This window comes from Culex pipiens, chromosome 1, assembly GCF_016801865.2.
Source record: "Culex pipiens pallens isolate TS chromosome 1, TS_CPP_V2, whole genome shotgun sequence".
Lineage (NCBI taxonomy): Eukaryota > Metazoa > Arthropoda > Insecta > Diptera > Culicidae > Culex > Culex pipiens.
In genome coordinates this window covers 79,218,984-79,236,809 of record NC_068937.1, presented here as the reverse complement: position 1 = coordinate 79,236,809, position 17,826 = coordinate 79,218,984, and the positions used below count along the sequence as shown (strand labels likewise).

Sequence of the window (17,826 nt, the reverse complement as noted above, 5' to 3'; positions counted from 1 at the left end):
GTGACATGATGTTAATTCCAAATATTTGAAAACATTGAGTTGTTTGAAGTAAAACAAACAAGAGAAGTTTGATTTTTGCTTTGCCATTTTGTCCAAGAACTGAAACCATTATGACTTTTTTTAAAAAGTTATTTGTCATGAAAAACATAATTTCTGCATTTTTTTTCAACTTTTTGTATCAAACCACGCTCATTTTTACTGGTCACAGAAGCAAGAAAATAATTTGTATGATTGTGGAGTATGGATTCATTTTAGGGGAAATTCTCGTAGGTTTCGCAGGTTAAGCACTCGCTCCTAACTCCATCCAATTTGCTATTTTTTCCAAGGGTCCTGATTTTCGGTTCAATGAACAGAAACCACCCACTCATCGCCTATTCCAACCCGCTAGCATTCATGAGCGAATGATACTCGCAAGCAGCTAGCGAGTGGATCGAACTGTTCACACAGCGAACAAATACATCGTGAAAAGATTTGCCTACTCCGCCGCTCGACGACACTCACACACTAACATGCTCAGCGAAGAGCCATTCTCACAAAATGCCAGCGCGGCAGTCTTTTTGTCTTCACGCCCTCAGTTTGCAATCAATTTGATTTTTTCTTGGTGGAAGTTTCTTTGAATGGTGTCTATAATGTTATGATTTCAAAATAAATGCAGAATTCAATTGACAACATTGATTTTAGGCAACCCAAATCAATGAGTATAACGCAGCGCATCAGAGAAAAAATATGTTCAGTTCAGATTGATCGGCGACATTCGGCCTGCCTGAGCCGTTCGTAGACTGAGCCGATCAGAGAGAGAAGGAGAGTAGAAGAGAGAGTGTTCGGGAGCGAATGGTGATAGAGTGACAAACGGTAGGAATTCATCAGGGCAGTATCGCGTCGCCTGCTATTTGTGCTCGCTAATGGAGTGGTTGATTTTGAGCAATCAGGACCCTTGTTTTTGTTTCTATTTAAACAACTAATTTTGCAAAACTTTTAAATGTAACTTGCTTGCTCACTTCTTATTGAGCTATTTATCACTCTATTTCAGTTGAAATCGCCTTCAATGAGTTGTTATTAAACGTCAAAGTGCTGACCTGCCAACATAAGAGGTACGACGGAATTAGATGCTGTTCCACTACTCACTGTCTCATTACCTTGATAAAAAAAATAATGACATTATTTTTTGATTTATTGTACTATTAGAGCTAATAAAATAAGAAAAAAATAAAATTTTCTTGCAGTTTTATGATTTTTTACTTGCAGTTAAAGTGTTAATTGATCTTCACACTTGTTTAAGCCTTTCAGTCGCTGTTCTAAACAACTTAGTTGCAGCAGAACCAATATAAAAACAATTTTCAATAAATTTAAATTTCCCGGGAATTCCCGGGATCTTCCGGGAAATTGGTTGGAAATTTCCCGTTCAAAATTTTCTCATATTGATCAAAAAACACTTTTATTCCACATCAGCTGTAAAAGTTCTCTTCGTTTGCTCTGGTGTAGACCCCAAAGGTTTTTCCAGAAGATTCAATTAAAAAAACATGTTCAGTTTCATCCATCTATGGTAGTGACTGCTTCAGTAGCTCCGTATTGGAAATGTTTCCAGAAACTTTCCTGAACTTTATTAAATCCACCTCAATAAATCGGTTCATATACGATGCAGTCAAGAGACCAGAATGTTGTTGATGACTTTTCAAACTAATGCAGTCCACTCTGTCTGATCATGAACTTACAACTCTTTGGTGTGTAACCCTCTGCAGATCGATTTTTAGCAGCTACTTTTTTCTAAATCGATAGGGACATTTAAATGTTTTTGACAAAGGTTTTATAAAAAATGTGTGTTGGGTGAACACCTAGATAATAATTTAAAAAACCATAAATCAAAAATTATGCTGAGAAAAATAAACTTGACAGAATAGGGTTATGCGATTGACCCCATGATGAGAGAGTGGGTAATTGAGATTTTTAATTAATTTTGTTTTCGATAGCTGCAGTAGTTTCCCCAAGCAGCATGTGAGTAAGCTAAAAAGTTCTCATCGGATATTCGATACCATCTTTCGCTCGTTAACAGAGTGCAACGTAAATATTTTGTTCAAAACTTGATACTTTGATTGTATCAGAATGTCGATATTTATTTTTTTTTAGTTTTTAGCAATTTAATTTTCTGACATTTATTAAAATAAGAAAAAATCTTATCAAATCCCTAAAAAAAGCACCGAATTTTACAAGATTAAGATCATGTTTTATTCAAACTTTTTGTCTTCCCGGGCAGACGGTAATAACAAATTTATGCCATTTCAATAACAAATACTGTTAAAATAACAGAATGTGTTATGGAATCTTCTTGAAAAATCAATTTTTGCATAAGGGTTTAATAACAGTTTATGTTATCACAACAAAAAAAATTATTGGTCTGGTATTGGTTGAAGGCCAAAACAACTTTGGATAGCATTTTTTGTTATGGAAGAATACCTCCAACTGTTATTGGGATGATTGGATTAGTTGTTAAAATAACACAAAATAATAACATAGATTTGTTCGAAGAATAACTAAAAATGTTATTAGTCTGTTATTACAATAACAATCCAATAACAAAAAAATAATAACGACGTATAACAAATCTATATATATAAAAAATTTCGACGGTTTTGTTCGAACGCACATCAGTTGATAACGGAAAGTCGGATCGGAGCGCTCTTTCCTGCGTTGGGTTCGTATAAGCCCAAGGAAGGTTCTTACGCTAAAGAGGACAACTTTGGCCACTCCGGAACCAATTCCGGAAGATCTGCAGATTGTATGGGAAAAGTTGCGTAAAATCTAATTTTGATCACAGGAGGCTAAATACGTCAAGAAGTGAAAAAATGACAAGACGAAGTTTGTCGGGGTTAGCTTGTTTTGTTATAAATAACATTAAATGTTATTGGCCTAATATTTTCAACACGGAGAGACCGGCCGGGGCAAATCTAAGAAAATCTTGGTTAATTTAACTAAAAGTATGGGTTAATTTTTTACACAGCTTTTTTTCAACAATCGATTGTTGATTTTGTTAACCCGAAATTGCTGACCACCGGTAATTAAAATTAACTAAAAAAATACTTGGAATTGCCATTTTTGTTGGTTAAATGGCCGAAAAAAAATCTAGAAAAAAATTTCAGCAAATTATTAGTATTTTATAACAAAACATTTCTTAATAAGACATAATTTATGTAAGTGTTGATATATATTTTCTTTAATTATCTAACGATATAGGCTGGGCCGAATTTCTAGCTATATTTTAACTATTGTCTTACTTGAATACATATTCGTATATGTTGTCAATAATTAGCTGTTGTTAGCAATATTTTTATTGAATTTGCAGTAAATTTTGTAATAATGCCTCACAAATTAAAGCTGAGTGTTTTTATTTTCGCATTTATTCTGCCTAAAACTTTAACGTTTAGTACTAATTTGTTTTTTTTTTTTTTGCATGAAGTTGTTAAGTTACTGTTAAAAAACATCAAATCAAAACTTTTTTTTAACTGTTGTTATAAAACATGTAAAGTTTGATTGATGTTTTAAAAAAATACGTTGCATTAAACTAAAAATAATGAAAAAGCATATTACAAATTTTGTTAAACATATTTAAAAAAGATGTTTAATTTAACATGAATTCCTGAAAAATAGAAATCGAGCAAAATTTTCACCAAGTTTTAAGCTTATATTTTTACTATGTTGTATAAAATTAAGTGTTGTATCCACTTACCATCACTGTGAAATCATCCCATAAGTCATCATCATCTACAATGGTCTCAGGTTTAGTTATTTTTCTTGTGGTTGGAAACAGAATTTTCACTAAAGTGAACCTTTTTCTGCAAATAGACATGTGAAATGTATTAGTAATTTAATACAAAATTCTTAATTTCGACTATAAACTGAAAAAAGGAACGTAAATAAATGAAATTATATTGAGGAAAGAAGAAATATCAAAAATGCTACTTACTAAGCTTGCTTTAATTTTACAATTACTTTTGGCAACAAACTTTCATTGCATTTGATTAAATTTATTCAACGTACTCCGATTCCTGAAAAAAATATTTTGAGTTTTACTTACCAGTTTATTGAGCAGTCGTTTTGCAACAAAACTTTCAATTATAATATAATATAATAATTATCTTCTTTTATATATTTTATATATTTTTATTTTTTTTTATATTTTACTTCATCTCTATTTTTTATGTTGTTTATGTTGCGTACACATACACATGGCATTTCTATGTATTTTATAATTGATGATTCTGAAAAAAATAAGCTTTTTAATGATTCAAATTTCTACTAAAGAATCACATTAGATAAATTATTGTGCAAAAATAAACCCATACTTACTTGGATTAACCAACATTTTGTTAAATTTGCCCGGGCTGCTCTATCCGTGAAGAGTCGGCCCGCATTTCCCTTCTATTGCCCTCTCGTTCCATCAAACATTCTTCTAACGTGTTCAACTCACTCGCATTGGAGGTCCTCATGGCGAAGGTCGTCCTCTTGCTCTTCATAGTTTATCACCTGCAAAGAAATCATCAACAAACCTACTCACCAATTCCACCTCCCCAGTTGCAACACTTTGATGTGCCACTTCAACATTAGCTAAATAGTGTAATTTTCACCTTTCACATCCTCTCACTTCATAATTAACAACACAAACTCAACAAATCGACCGCTCTCGTTCGAATCCTGACTTCAAATGACAGACGTAAACAAACCCAAGTTCATCTTTTAAATATTCAACCAAATGTAAATTATATTCAACCACAAAATTTTTTGATTTTCCTAAAACAAAAGCTAACAGTCGAGCACGTTCATTCGAGTTCGGGAAATCTGTTAGCTTTTTGCCTCTAGCATTTTCAACAAACAGGTTATTAAATTAATACTAAATTTTAGTTATTTTAACGGAATATTGGCAGTAACAAGTACGTTTTTGTTAAAATTTACGAAAGTAAAATCAACAATTTTAATTGTTAAAATTTCTGGGCACGGTCTCTCCGTGAATTAACAAAAAATGTTATTCCCGAGATATTTCCGTCTGCTCGGGTTAGGCAAACTGCAGAAATCACAAAAAAAAAGAATAACTCTGCATACTGAACGAATCAATTTCCGCTCAATAGCTGGTGAGGACAAAGTCATCTCCTCCTGCCACGTGTGAGTTTTCTTCCTCGAATCTTTCCGCAGATATGTAGCACCGGAAACCCAAAACACCGGAATTGAGGTGAATAAGGATATCGATATGACAATGATGAAGAAAGTTTTTTTTTTTTTTTGCTTCTTCCCTATGATTCCAGGAGGAAGTCTTACGCACAAAGTTGAGTGTTTTTTTTCTTCCTTTTTTTGGATATTCATAAGAGGAAAAGTTTGTTCTTTTCTATCCCGTCATATTCTGTTTGAACTTTTTCTTTTTTGGTGAAGTTTATGTGCTGGTGAATGTGCTGCTTTATTGGAAAGCAATTTTTCATGGGTGATTTATTCATTGCCAAAATGATTAGAAGTAGGAATTTGTCTTGCAGTGAGCCCTTTCGACGCATTTCCAAATCCTTTTGAATATGTTCAAACGTAAAAAAATATTTGATTTTTTTTTTTTGAAACGCAGACAACAGAAGCGTAACGTAGTATAAATGGACTCAAAGAGCTCAGTGTTCATTTTATGAGTGACTTTTGAGTGGTTTGACAGAGCTCTAACATCACTTTACTTAAGGTCTTTGCTTTTTAATTCCTTTCCCGTGAAAAGTTGTTATTTTGTCATATCTCTTAAAAACCAGTAAGATAATTTAGACAGAAAGTGTGATGGAAGAGATGGTTGCTGGTTCTATAATTGTATTAAACAAATCTTATACTTCAAGGCTAGTCGTCTTCGTCCAAGCAAAATCGAACTTGCAATCGAAAAGTATTTTTTTTTGCAATTCCGTCGTGAAACTACTTAATTTTCCTATCATTCTTGAACGACGAAATAGCCTACTTTTCTGTACCAAAAATAACAGAATCGAATAGCAACACTTTTCAAATAAATGCTGAAAAAATCTATTTTTCAGAACTTGTTTCGAAAAAAAACACTCTTCAAAAAAAAATTGATTTAAACGATTAATTGACAAAAAACATGAAAATTTCACTCAAAATTTCACTCAATGGGTGTTTTTCGGAATTGCAAAAAAAGTTGTGTGGAATTCGTTGCAAAACTTGATTTTTTCAGCACCCTTCGTATTTATTCAACTCGGTGAACCTTGCTGGATAATTACGACTCGTGCTGAAAAAATTCTCTTTTGGCAACTTGTTGCATAATATACTGTTACAATTTTTTGATTAAATGTATTGTTTTGAAGTTAAAGCTACCTTTTGGAATGTATTTTCGATTTTTTTTTCGTTTTTTTTTTGCATTTTTAAAGAAGCACTCGCGAAAAAAATATTGTAGAAAAGCAAAGAAAATGTCCTGCAATTTTCTCTCTGGAACTTTGAAATTCAAGCAATTAGTTGCTGAGATACAGCTGAGAACAACAACTGGTTTCCTAGTTTCTCGAATTCTAGTTCTCAAAAGTGCAATAGAAAAGTGCGGACAAAATCCAAGTGACAGTGCAAGGATCACTAATTAGACCAGAATTTTGTGCTTAGCGATTAGGGTGGTCCAAAAACTTGCTTTTTTTTAAGTTTTTTGGAAAAAACTCATTTAAAAAAATCAATCTCTGGAGCTGCTAAACCGATTTTAGCTCACTACTTTGCAAAAGCAAAGGTGATTAGATGGATTTGTAATGAACAATTCTAAGACATTAAAAAAATAGCTGAATATACTTGAAGATGAAATAAAAACTGCGTATTTTCCAATGATTTTTTCAGGATGTTTTACGTAACACTTCCAACCGTAATGAATATCCATTAAGGCCATTGCAAATATTTGTTGAAGTTTATGTCCCGCGACATTGACCAACGTCGAGAGGGGGGAGGAGGAGAGGGCAAATTAAAAAAATAAAAATAATATAAAAAAGGAAATAATGAGCCATGCTATCTTTATTTTAATGAAAAAAGAGTGTTTAAAAATGCATTATTCACCCTCCGTGTACGCACGAGTGCAAGCAGCAGTCAAGTGCTCAGTGCTCCATCGTTTTTTCGAAATTTTTCGCCGTAATTTACCGTGATTAGCCGCGAATTTGCTCCACCAGCATGCCAAGGGCTGGCCGTGGCCGTGGCAGTTCGAGTGCGGCCTCGAAAAACCCGCGAAGTTCGTCTACCGTCCGTGAGCAAAAAGGTAAATAAACCAACGCCGCGTCGTCCGCCATCGCGCCGGGGAGTGTGCGCGCCAAAGGATTCGACCCGAAATTATTACACGCTTATTACCGCGCCCAGGATCGCCAAAAAAAGTAATTACTCCTAAGGAACGACGACCTCCACCAATTTTTGTTTTGGACACGTTGGCGGACGATGTTGACGAGCAGCTGGAAGGCCTCGTGTACTGCCTCAAAATAGGTAAATCGTCAGTGCAAGGTACCAAGACCGCCAGATCTCCTTCCTCAAGGAGCACCTCTCGGGTGTCGGAATAACGCCGCGAGACATAAAAGTCCTCTCGCGGAAGACAACCGTTACAGGTACACACACACTGTAGCTGTTGTACTCTCATCTTCACCTTCACCTACAATCCATCTTCTTTCACAGTCGTTTTTCCTTTTTTTTTAACCATTCTTATTTACCCAACACCCAACTCCTAACTTTACCTCATCTCAATTCCCCTTTTCCTCAAATCTTCCCTTCTCACTCTTAACATCACACCACCTTCCCACATCTCATACTTTCTTATCTACACACCACACTTCTTATTTCTCACATCCACTCCATTCTTACATGTTTTTACCATTTTTTTTTAAACTCTCACCCCACCCCTCCTCTCTACCCACCAAAATTCCTATCCTCTCCCCATCATCTCTGACACACCCAACCTTAACAACCCTCCTTCACACCTTCCCCCTACCTTCTGTCACAGACCATCCAGTTCCTCTCCCGCCCCTCTCATAATCTAAGTTGTCTCGATGTGTCACACTACTATGTGAACCTGTTGTCCCAAAGATAGTCGCCACATATCTATCTCACTCTCACACTCGTCATCTCACCACATGCGATCGTCTCATCTATCCAACTACCATTGTATGTACACCACATTCATTTTCTTACTAAATTCCTCCAGTCATTGTGTACGCGTACTCGCCAGTACTACATTTGTATACTCCTGTACGCTTAGTTGCACGTTAAGAAGCCCTTCGCTACCCCACCCCTAACTCTTTACACCTCCCCAACGTGTACTGGCACCCTATATAACCTCCCGTTAAGAGTTGCTTACCCCCTCAATGTACTGTCTCTCGAATCACTATGATGTGGTTAATCCTCTGTCTGTTCATATCACTCATTATTCGCCTACTCCTCTCTAGTCTCATACAAACAGTACACTACCAAGATACTCTATTCATATGAGAAGTAAATGATCCTCATCCGTACTCCAGAGACCCAATCCCAATTATAATTCTGTAGTTATACTCTTGTAAAATGCATCTGTGAATAGTAAGTGTTGATATATACCTACTACCAAGTGACACTCCCCATCATACTTAAGAATCCCCTCTCTATCTCAGAGACCCTCACTAAAAATATACCTCATACTTCCATACCAAAAGACATATGTACTCCCTAATAGTCATGTGATAATATATGATGCTCCTTCTAACTACAACTGTCCAATGCTGTCTGTCTCAACTGTACTCTCATGTCCCACACCTAACCACTCCTCTATCACGTCTGTAGACTACCGATACAACCCACCCTACCACATCATATGAATTACTAGTATAAGATTATGTCCGTAACATTCAAATTAGATCTATCTGCTCATACACAGCGCTACTAGAAACTTCATGTGTCTCACTAACTACTAGAGTACTGACTCATCACGTTGCTCGAGAACTCACTCTCTTTGTAGTGTACACAGCTGTCTTGTGTACTCTCTCATAATAATCCGAGACTTCAGTAAAGTGCAGTCCTAATCTCACCAGCAAGATCCTCCCAATACGACCCAGTGGCTGTGTAACTAACTATATACACCCTGCTAATATTAGACGACTTAATAATAGTAAGTTGTTGTGGTGTGCATTAGACAGACTTACTTGATTGTGTTAAGTCACTCAAGGAAGAGAGGATACAGAAGATATATAGTAGGACAATAAAAAAGTGTTAAAGAGCTCGTACCAACAACTCGCGCAACACGTGATAAAGCTCACACTCCCAGTGTTTCATTATACACCACAGAAGCACTCACATGTACCTAGTTAATAAGAATAGTGTTCATTGAGATGGACAGAGAGTGTACACACTACTTAGATAATCTAACATATAAATACGGCTCACTCCAGCCAACTGACATAACAATTATCGTGTACAGCTATCATACTATAAAAGACTAAAGACAGTCACATCTATCTGTTATAGATGTATGTGTATCGGTACCAGTACACAGGTTATCTGAACAGTTACCCTCGTGTGATACCTCATGAACTGTACCCAGATAGTATATCGTGTGCTCCCCCTGTATCATAAAATAAAACCACTCCAATGAAGGTACATTTACTCCTGTGATATGAATCTGTGTAAGATAATTCACCTAACGTATGTGTGAACAAATCCAACCAGTCAATGTCAATAAAGTCAAGATCAATATAACACTAGTCAACACAATTATACATATATCACAACTCTGTGATGTTCGCATGTGTCTGAAACAATCTCGCTAACATCTATACCAGTTGTGACTCTATAAGCTTTGAAATCTTCGCTCCATGTCAAAAACCTGTACAATTATCAACATGAAAGCCAAACCGTACTAACATAAGTGATATATCTCCCAATTAGATACCTCTGATCCTACTCACCATGTGCTCGACTCACCCATTGTGATTGTCTGTCTGAACCATTCCCCCCACAATAAACTTGTCTTGTGTGTCATAATGTGTCCTCTCTACTCACACGATCCTGATCCTATCTCCTCATCTTAATTCACAGAGTCCACCCAGATATGTCTCAATAGTCTATCACATCCCTCTCTAGAGTCATCACATAATCACAGTCTGTGGTCCCTCGTCGAATAAGTCCTAAAAAAGAACTGTTCACTCGTTTGCCATCTACCATTACGCATTCTATGATAAGATTGTCATACAACATATATGTTAGAAGTTCTACTAGGTCACAACTAATGTGATATATAAGATAGTATTCAAAATATACTGTCATATTGTCCTTGATATGTCGAGAATGCTATGTACCACATAAGAAAGCTGCTACAACTGTGATCTGTGTCTCGTTAGTGTGTCTAATCAACACGTCAGAAATAATACTACCCTTACTCTCTCTCTCATGAGAATTATAACTATTCAACTTCAACAGATAATAGCTTGTTGTCATAATGAGATCTATCTGGTGTCTGCTAGACTATCAGTAGTCATCTCTCAAATATTCTCTCATTAGTTGTGTTTTAAACTGAATCATCTCCTCTATACATATGACAAGTATCACTGACACCATACTAGACTCGTTTATATCCCCTATCCAACCAACCGCGCAATAATTATCTCCTACGACGTGTAACGCCTAATACACTGAGCACCGCTACACAAATACACGCATAATGTATATACAGAGACCCCCGAGCCCTACCTCGCATATCCCGAGTCTAACTCTAAACGCCTATCTTCCTACAACCACGTGTGTGTGAATACTGTTCGGATCTATTGCTCTTGAATCTCCCTCAGTCTCAATGAACGCACCAATAACACCATACTAGTATAGATCAGAATGTCCTATCTACAACCATATATCACACTGTCACCATACAAATCCACATCCTCTCGTGTATAGTACTCCATAACTACTGTGATCTGTGTGCCTATCATATAGCTCCTCCATGCCCCCCCGTTCTACTCAACACCCCCTATCTCCTCTGACACACACCGCACCTACATGTGTTCTCTCACTGTCCACACCTGCTTCTACTGATTGTATCGCATGTGTAAGTGCTCACACATAATAACCATGTTTGTATCCACACTTCGCTACGCCGTGAGCAAAGATTGTGTCACTCTCTTCTTAGAAGTGTCATATGCTCTCTCCACCACAACAGTGATAGCTAGTGTCACACACTCCCGAATGTCTGTATACTCTACACCACTCCACACCATAACTATCGCCACATTTGTCAATATGTCCCGACGCCTCTCACATTTGTCCCTAACGCTCCTAATCCTGTGTACCTCTCTCTGCCTAGTTGTGTAAGATTATCAATGAGTGTTCGACACTAGATCCTCATCAAAACTGTATGTGAGTCACACATCAATCAGATGCCTACTCTGTATCTCATTTGAAACGCTAATACATAGACGCGTGTCAGTGTATCTCCACATGTTTCATCCTTTCTCACAATTTCGCCCCCCTAATAGTACTTAACATATACATGTGAGATGTTAATTATCACCTCATCACATAGTCATAATCATTGTGTAACCTACCACCTCCTGTGAGAGAGAATACCTCATTACTATGAACTAATAGGTCTAATTACCATGCCTCCTCCAGAATTACTATCACACCACACACACTCACAGGTTAGCATTAAACACCAAACCCCTCCCTCTGCTGAGTGAGAAGACTGTGTCTCACTCCTCCCGAGCCCATTGTCTCCATAAACACTAATTTAGTAGTTCATTTCCCAGTTACACATCTAGATGAAATCAAATCGTACTAATCCAAAGAGACCTCCACATGTATGTTGTCAGAGTGTGTATCTGTATTACATTGTGATATCAGTAGACGTCCACGGACCTCCAGGAAATGTTGACCTAATAACATAAAGAATGAGTGAATTGTACATTGCCAATTGATCAAAGAGGCCCTGACAGAGTGTCCTATACTAGCACACCTGATCCCTTATCACGCGTCCTAATATTGTACATGTTATCATACCATTCAACAATGTCCTGTAACGACTCTCATTAAGAGTGTGTACCACCTTTGTCCACTACAAACTGAGTGTACTTGTATACACCCTCATTAAGAAGGTACTACCTATAAACACTAGTATCCCACACACACTGATAAGAATACCGATGACTCCTAGCACATACTTAACGTTAAATTCGATCTAAGTCTGATAAATGCTTGATCCGTTAACCTATAGACCCATGCGCCTCTTCAATGTATCTGTGTTCACAGTGAATAGAATGACTACACAGAACTCTGTCACCAAGTATCATCACCCACTACCCAAGTGTGACACCTATCCACATCTGTCTCAATCATAGCTCTAGTATGTATAGTCAGAAGCAAACAATCGTCTGATACTAAACATAATTACGTCATAACTGTATAGCTCGAATAGATAGAAGTATGACGTCTCGCTCCCGCTTGAAGCCAAGTGTGTATCTTACGTTGATCCGCTCGTAATGAAAGTAATGTGTAGTTCGAAATAAGTCTACTGTTTCTCAATAAACGAGTCTATACAACAATTGTGCGTCTAATTATCCTACTCTCTGTGTATTACCCTATACCGTGTCCTCCCTCGACTTCCACACGCTATATCAACATCTTCTGAACCCCTCTCGCTAGCTATGACTATTGGTCTCTAATTTTATAGACCCATAACCTTATACCACTACCACCCTCCTCAAAATTTGTGCACGTATAATGTGTGTGTGTGTGTGTGTGTGTAGTCTGTACACACTCATAGTCTTGTATTTGTCGTTGATTATCCAAAGACACTGAACCTTTGCACATCATACTACATCATCTAATGTGTAAATGTCTCTCTGTGACACCAAAACATTGATCACCCCACCAGTGAGTTAATAAGTCTATAGACGCTCGATAAAAGAACCAGTCTATATCCATCGCTCTCACAATTCGTCTGAAGACACAATCTTATCTCTCTTTAAACACGCCCTAGTGTGTCCCACCTCCTCTCATCTCACGCTCCAACCTCTACTCACCATAAATCATGCGTATTTGTCCAGCATGATGTTTCATACACTCGCTTAAAGCACCAGACTGATAAAATCGTGTAAGCACCACACGTGTGTGTGTTACATATGCACTCCACAATGATAGCAGCTAGTATAACTTATGTAGTCAGTTGTATAAGATAGATGTAGTTCCACGACTATCATCCCCCTGTCAAACTGATCTTTCACGCACTCTCACGCGTGACTATCTACCGTAGTTAGTACCAGCCTAATGTACAGTATGTCATGATATACGAGTCCAACTGAGCGCATTAGTTACTGATGTTCACTATCATCGTCTGTGTCCATCCCATCTCAGAGATCTGCACCCTCCTTAATTCTCCCATAAGTGTCTTTACCCAAGACAGTCTCATAGCCTCTCAAAAGTTCCCACCCATACAAGTCCCCAAAAATGTGCGAATACCTAAAAAACTTAACCGTAGACCAATACCCAGACAAAACCCATAGTTACCTTGTGCATTGTGTCATCCTTACATCAGTACACATTGTTAGTGATCTGTGCCTTCGTGTGATGTGTCCCACCTCCTGGTAAGGTGTGTGTGTCAAAATACAATTGAGAGTGTTAACTGCCATCATGTTACAGTGTGTTGTGTATACTTATAAAACGTTATTTCATCACAGAGAGTTTCTCCTCAATCAAAAACAATATAGATTGAAGCTATCTCTCGAGTAGTTCTCAGTGCTCAGTCTATCATATCTCAAATTATGTACAGACGTTTAATAAAATCCTGAGTGAACTTCATGTGAAACTATATGTCTCAATAAAACATATAAATCTTATCCGTCCATACTCGCTAGAACGGACAAACCTCCAATTTACTGTTCCAAGTAGATGCGATCGCGTCATTGATCCCATCACTCTAATGATCTCCTTCCAGAATCTCGAAACGTTTCAATATCGCACACACACTGTATTTCTCTCTCGCTCTGACATAAATAACTCAGAAATTGTGAGATAAGATATACTGATACTATTCGAGTGAACAAGCGTTTTGTGTTGCCTTATGTTCGGCACACTAATACCTCTCAGTTAAACTCAATGTAAAGTTATAATTTATGTGTGTGACAACTTACTCACACGCTGCATCTCCGATATCCATATATCTATCCATCCACAATATCAAATAGTCACCTAGCGTGTCACAATCTACTATACACTCCCATAATAATCAAAACAATCTGCAACGTCCCTCTCCTTCTCCAATAGGAAGTGTACAACTGTGTGATCAACCAGGAGTAGTCACATAAAACACTCACACGTCACTCTCACACTCTATTATCCTAGCACTATCACTACATTGTGTCATAAGTGTAATCATCACACACACCGCCCACACTGTTAAACTCAAGTATTCCTCTCTCACACTTCTTTGTGAGATCTCTAACAATCCTTAACTATCAAAAATTGGTTCATCACGCTGGTACAACGACCCCCCAACCTAACACATAACTATCTGTACCTCAACCTCCAAACCAATACTCACCTAAATAACTATATAACTCTCTTCTATCTTCGGTCACACTACATCTCCATGACTACAAACACGACAAAGATATCCTGTGTAAGTGTTCCGTCTAACTAGTCCCACTCTAAGACTACGCAAGTTACTCTAACACCATACTGAGGTACCTCCTATCTTACACCACATGAAGATAGTATAAATATCCTCATTGATCTCAATCCGCGTCCCCCGCTATCGCCTATCGACCTCACTCGAGTAGTAACACGTCTAATATTATACACTCAGTCCATCTGTGTTCGCATCCTCTTTGAATACAAGAGTTCAGCCAGCCAATGTTCTGTTCTGTGTGTGTGTCCATAGAGCAGCAGTCACCAGATCAATATGACAGAATCCTTAAATCCTCTATCCATCTACCCCTAGTTGCCTGAGAACCAAGAGACAATGATCATCTCGCCTGTGTCCTGACACATCAAGAACACAACACCCTACCTCCATGCATCATGTGTTGATCCTCTAGAAATCGTTACCCTGTCCATCGATAAATCAATACGCTAAATAAAAAAACTCTGCAGATGTTAGTCCCCGATTGTCTCTATGCCGTATGACACCGCACCGGTGACGTACTCGCACACTAGCCTCCTGTGTATCAGTGAGTAGTGATTATATAGACATGAATACTATATATTTAGTGCTAATACTCCATCTCAGTTAGAAAAGTGCTATGTTGTGCCTATATAAAGTTATCCGTAGACTCTGCTTTATGAACGTAAGTTATTCTAACATATCGTGTATGTTTGTGATACCTCTCTCTCACTCTCCCGCGACCCCATCGCTTGTGTAGATCTATTTACTAATACATAATACGTGTGTCAATACTATGTAATCTCTCTAGTCTACGTCTCAGCTAGTAATAAATATAGTTCGTGTATTTCTAAATATATTTTGTGTACTAATTCCTCTACATCAATATCTACTATCGCCCTAAATAGAGTCACACTATGACATATCCTACACTCCTTATATATACTCTGAATTCAGAGAGTGTGTATCTATAATTTGTAATCACACAGTGTTCAACTTGTCTAATCACTTCTACCATTTGAGTAAGTAATGTTGTGACTATCATGAGTTACGAACTACTGTGTCGCAAGTGTGTCTGACCCTGATCTCATACAATCTAGAATAATATGTGTAGCTAGTACATTTAAATTTGATCTCCAGATCCTGTGATTAAGATTCTCCCGAGAGCGAACTTGTTCCTTACATCCGAGTACAAGTTGAGACACACGTCTGGGTGCTGTAGTACTAGTCTGTGTTATTCAGAGATCCAAGAATTTTAGTCGCGTATCTGGTCGTCTAACAGCACATTTTATCAGTTCTTTTGTTCTCCAGCTCCATTATGCATTCTTGACAGTCACTTTCAGTGTCATATATACATACGATCACACCAACAATTTAGTTCTATAATTATACACTAAACACTAATCAATTTCATAATAATTGATTACTAATCTGTATAAGAGATTTTTATCCGTGTTGAGCATATCTTATGAGTGTATTAGATAATAGTAACTAGAGAGTCGGTAGCATATAATTTGACGGTTTCGCTCGCTAAATTGTCTGTGTTTGTAAATTTTTGTCGTTTGCTTCAATAGAGACAATCAGTATATGATAGAAGTTAAATCTCGTTCATACTCTTGTACACTAAAATGGATTTGTCTCATATACCTAGATAATTTATGTGCAATGGTTGACTCATTACAATTTTTTTATCAATTATCTTTTTGTTTGAAAAATTCAATTAAACGTTTGAATATCTGGTCAATACGCCCCAAAATTACCTTTTGTGTTAATATCGTTCAGCATTTTGTATTTCTTCCTTCAACTTTTAAGGAGTTGGATTTTTGAAGAAATTTCTTATTTTTTATGTATGTTTTGAACTAAACTGAAATTTTTAAATTTCCTGGGAATGTCCGAAATTTAAACGGAAGTAAACATTTTCCTAATATAGAAGAATGGTACACCGAAAAAAAGTGTGCTTCTCGTTGTGAAGACTTAATATATTTGAATTTGAGATAATAAGAGAATAGAGAATAAAAAGAATATAATATACCATATAAAGAATCTCACTGATCCGATTGTATAAAGTTAAATTATCGCTTCAACTGTAAGACGAAGTGTGTATCAAGTTAGATATTGTTACTCAGCGTAGAGGGAGATGGCTAGAGACAGTGAGAGTAGTATCGCTCGTAGTCCTTTTGTGAAAGATGTATCACATGTGTATGTGTTGAGAGTGTGTTGTCTTTGTATTGTTTTAACTTTTGCAAGAAAGTTGTTCTCTTCATAGAAATATAGTTTTTGGATCATTGGTTTAGTATGTACGTGTGTAGAGTACGTTGGTATATGAGGAAAGACTCTCTCATTAGTTTGTAGTGATATATAAGATAAGATGATGTGTTGTGTTAAGTATAGATGATTGGATGAGTTCAGTGTGTTTAGAGACAGTGTGTGGTGAGTATGTTTTTGTGTTTAGTTCTTTATGTGTCGCAGTGACTGTTCTAAATATCAGAGGAGTATTAGATTAAGGTCTGTGAGAAGTGCACTACAGTTTATATATGTCACAGCACACTCTCGCGCATACGTTCTCATGACTCAGACTTGTTTTGAGTCCACTCTAGAAGATAAGATCAATAGATATGTACTATAAGTGCATACATGGGAGAAACATGTCTCAGTAGAGTTGTACGAGCTAGACGCGAGAGTAGTCAATAAGTGTGTAGATGGGTTCAGCACATGAATAAGGGGACGTGATACATACAGTCATAATATGGACGCCAAAACGGAGTGCTGTTTGAGTGTCTATGTACTGTGTGTTGTCTAATAGATCATGTAGATGTTGTAATCTTAGAAGGGGCCGACTAGCTATATTGTCTAGATGATAAAGCAAATAAAGTGGTGTGATCACGTTTAGATTCTGTTAGTTGTCCTCAGATCTAGGGCACAGTTGTTCATGTGTGTATCTGTGTTTGAGTGATAAGCGCGCATTGAGATAGTAGTAAATGCTCTTTGCTATTGTAATTCTCACGGTCTCGGTCTTAGGCTCCTAAAGCCTCGATGTAGAATATTAGTTAATGTGTTCTCTAGATTTGTTTAATCTCATTGTATAGTATTAGACAGAGAGCACAGCGTTTCGAGAAGGAGAAATATATATGTCTAGGACTTTTGTGATGATAGTTTACTAAAAACGCGTAGAGTGTGAATCTATCGCGAAAGAACTTGAAAACATATTTAAAAACTGTAGGGTCATCACATCTTAGATTTAG

The 17,826-nt window shown here is 37.0% G+C and overlaps 1 protein-coding gene across 1 annotated transcript in view; it reads left to right on the top strand.

Annotated features, from left to right (window-relative positions):
* LOC128092340 (uncharacterized) overlaps positions 1–14,280 on the top strand; it is a 28,500-nt gene extending 14,220 nt beyond the window's left edge. The window contains exon 3 of the mRNA XM_052705982.1: positions 14,248–14,280. Coding sequence (XP_052561942.1) covers positions 14,248–14,280 — 33 coding nt within the window. The remainder of the gene's footprint in view (positions 1–14,247) is intronic.
* The last annotated feature ends 3,546 nt before the right edge of the window (positions 14,281–17,826 follow it).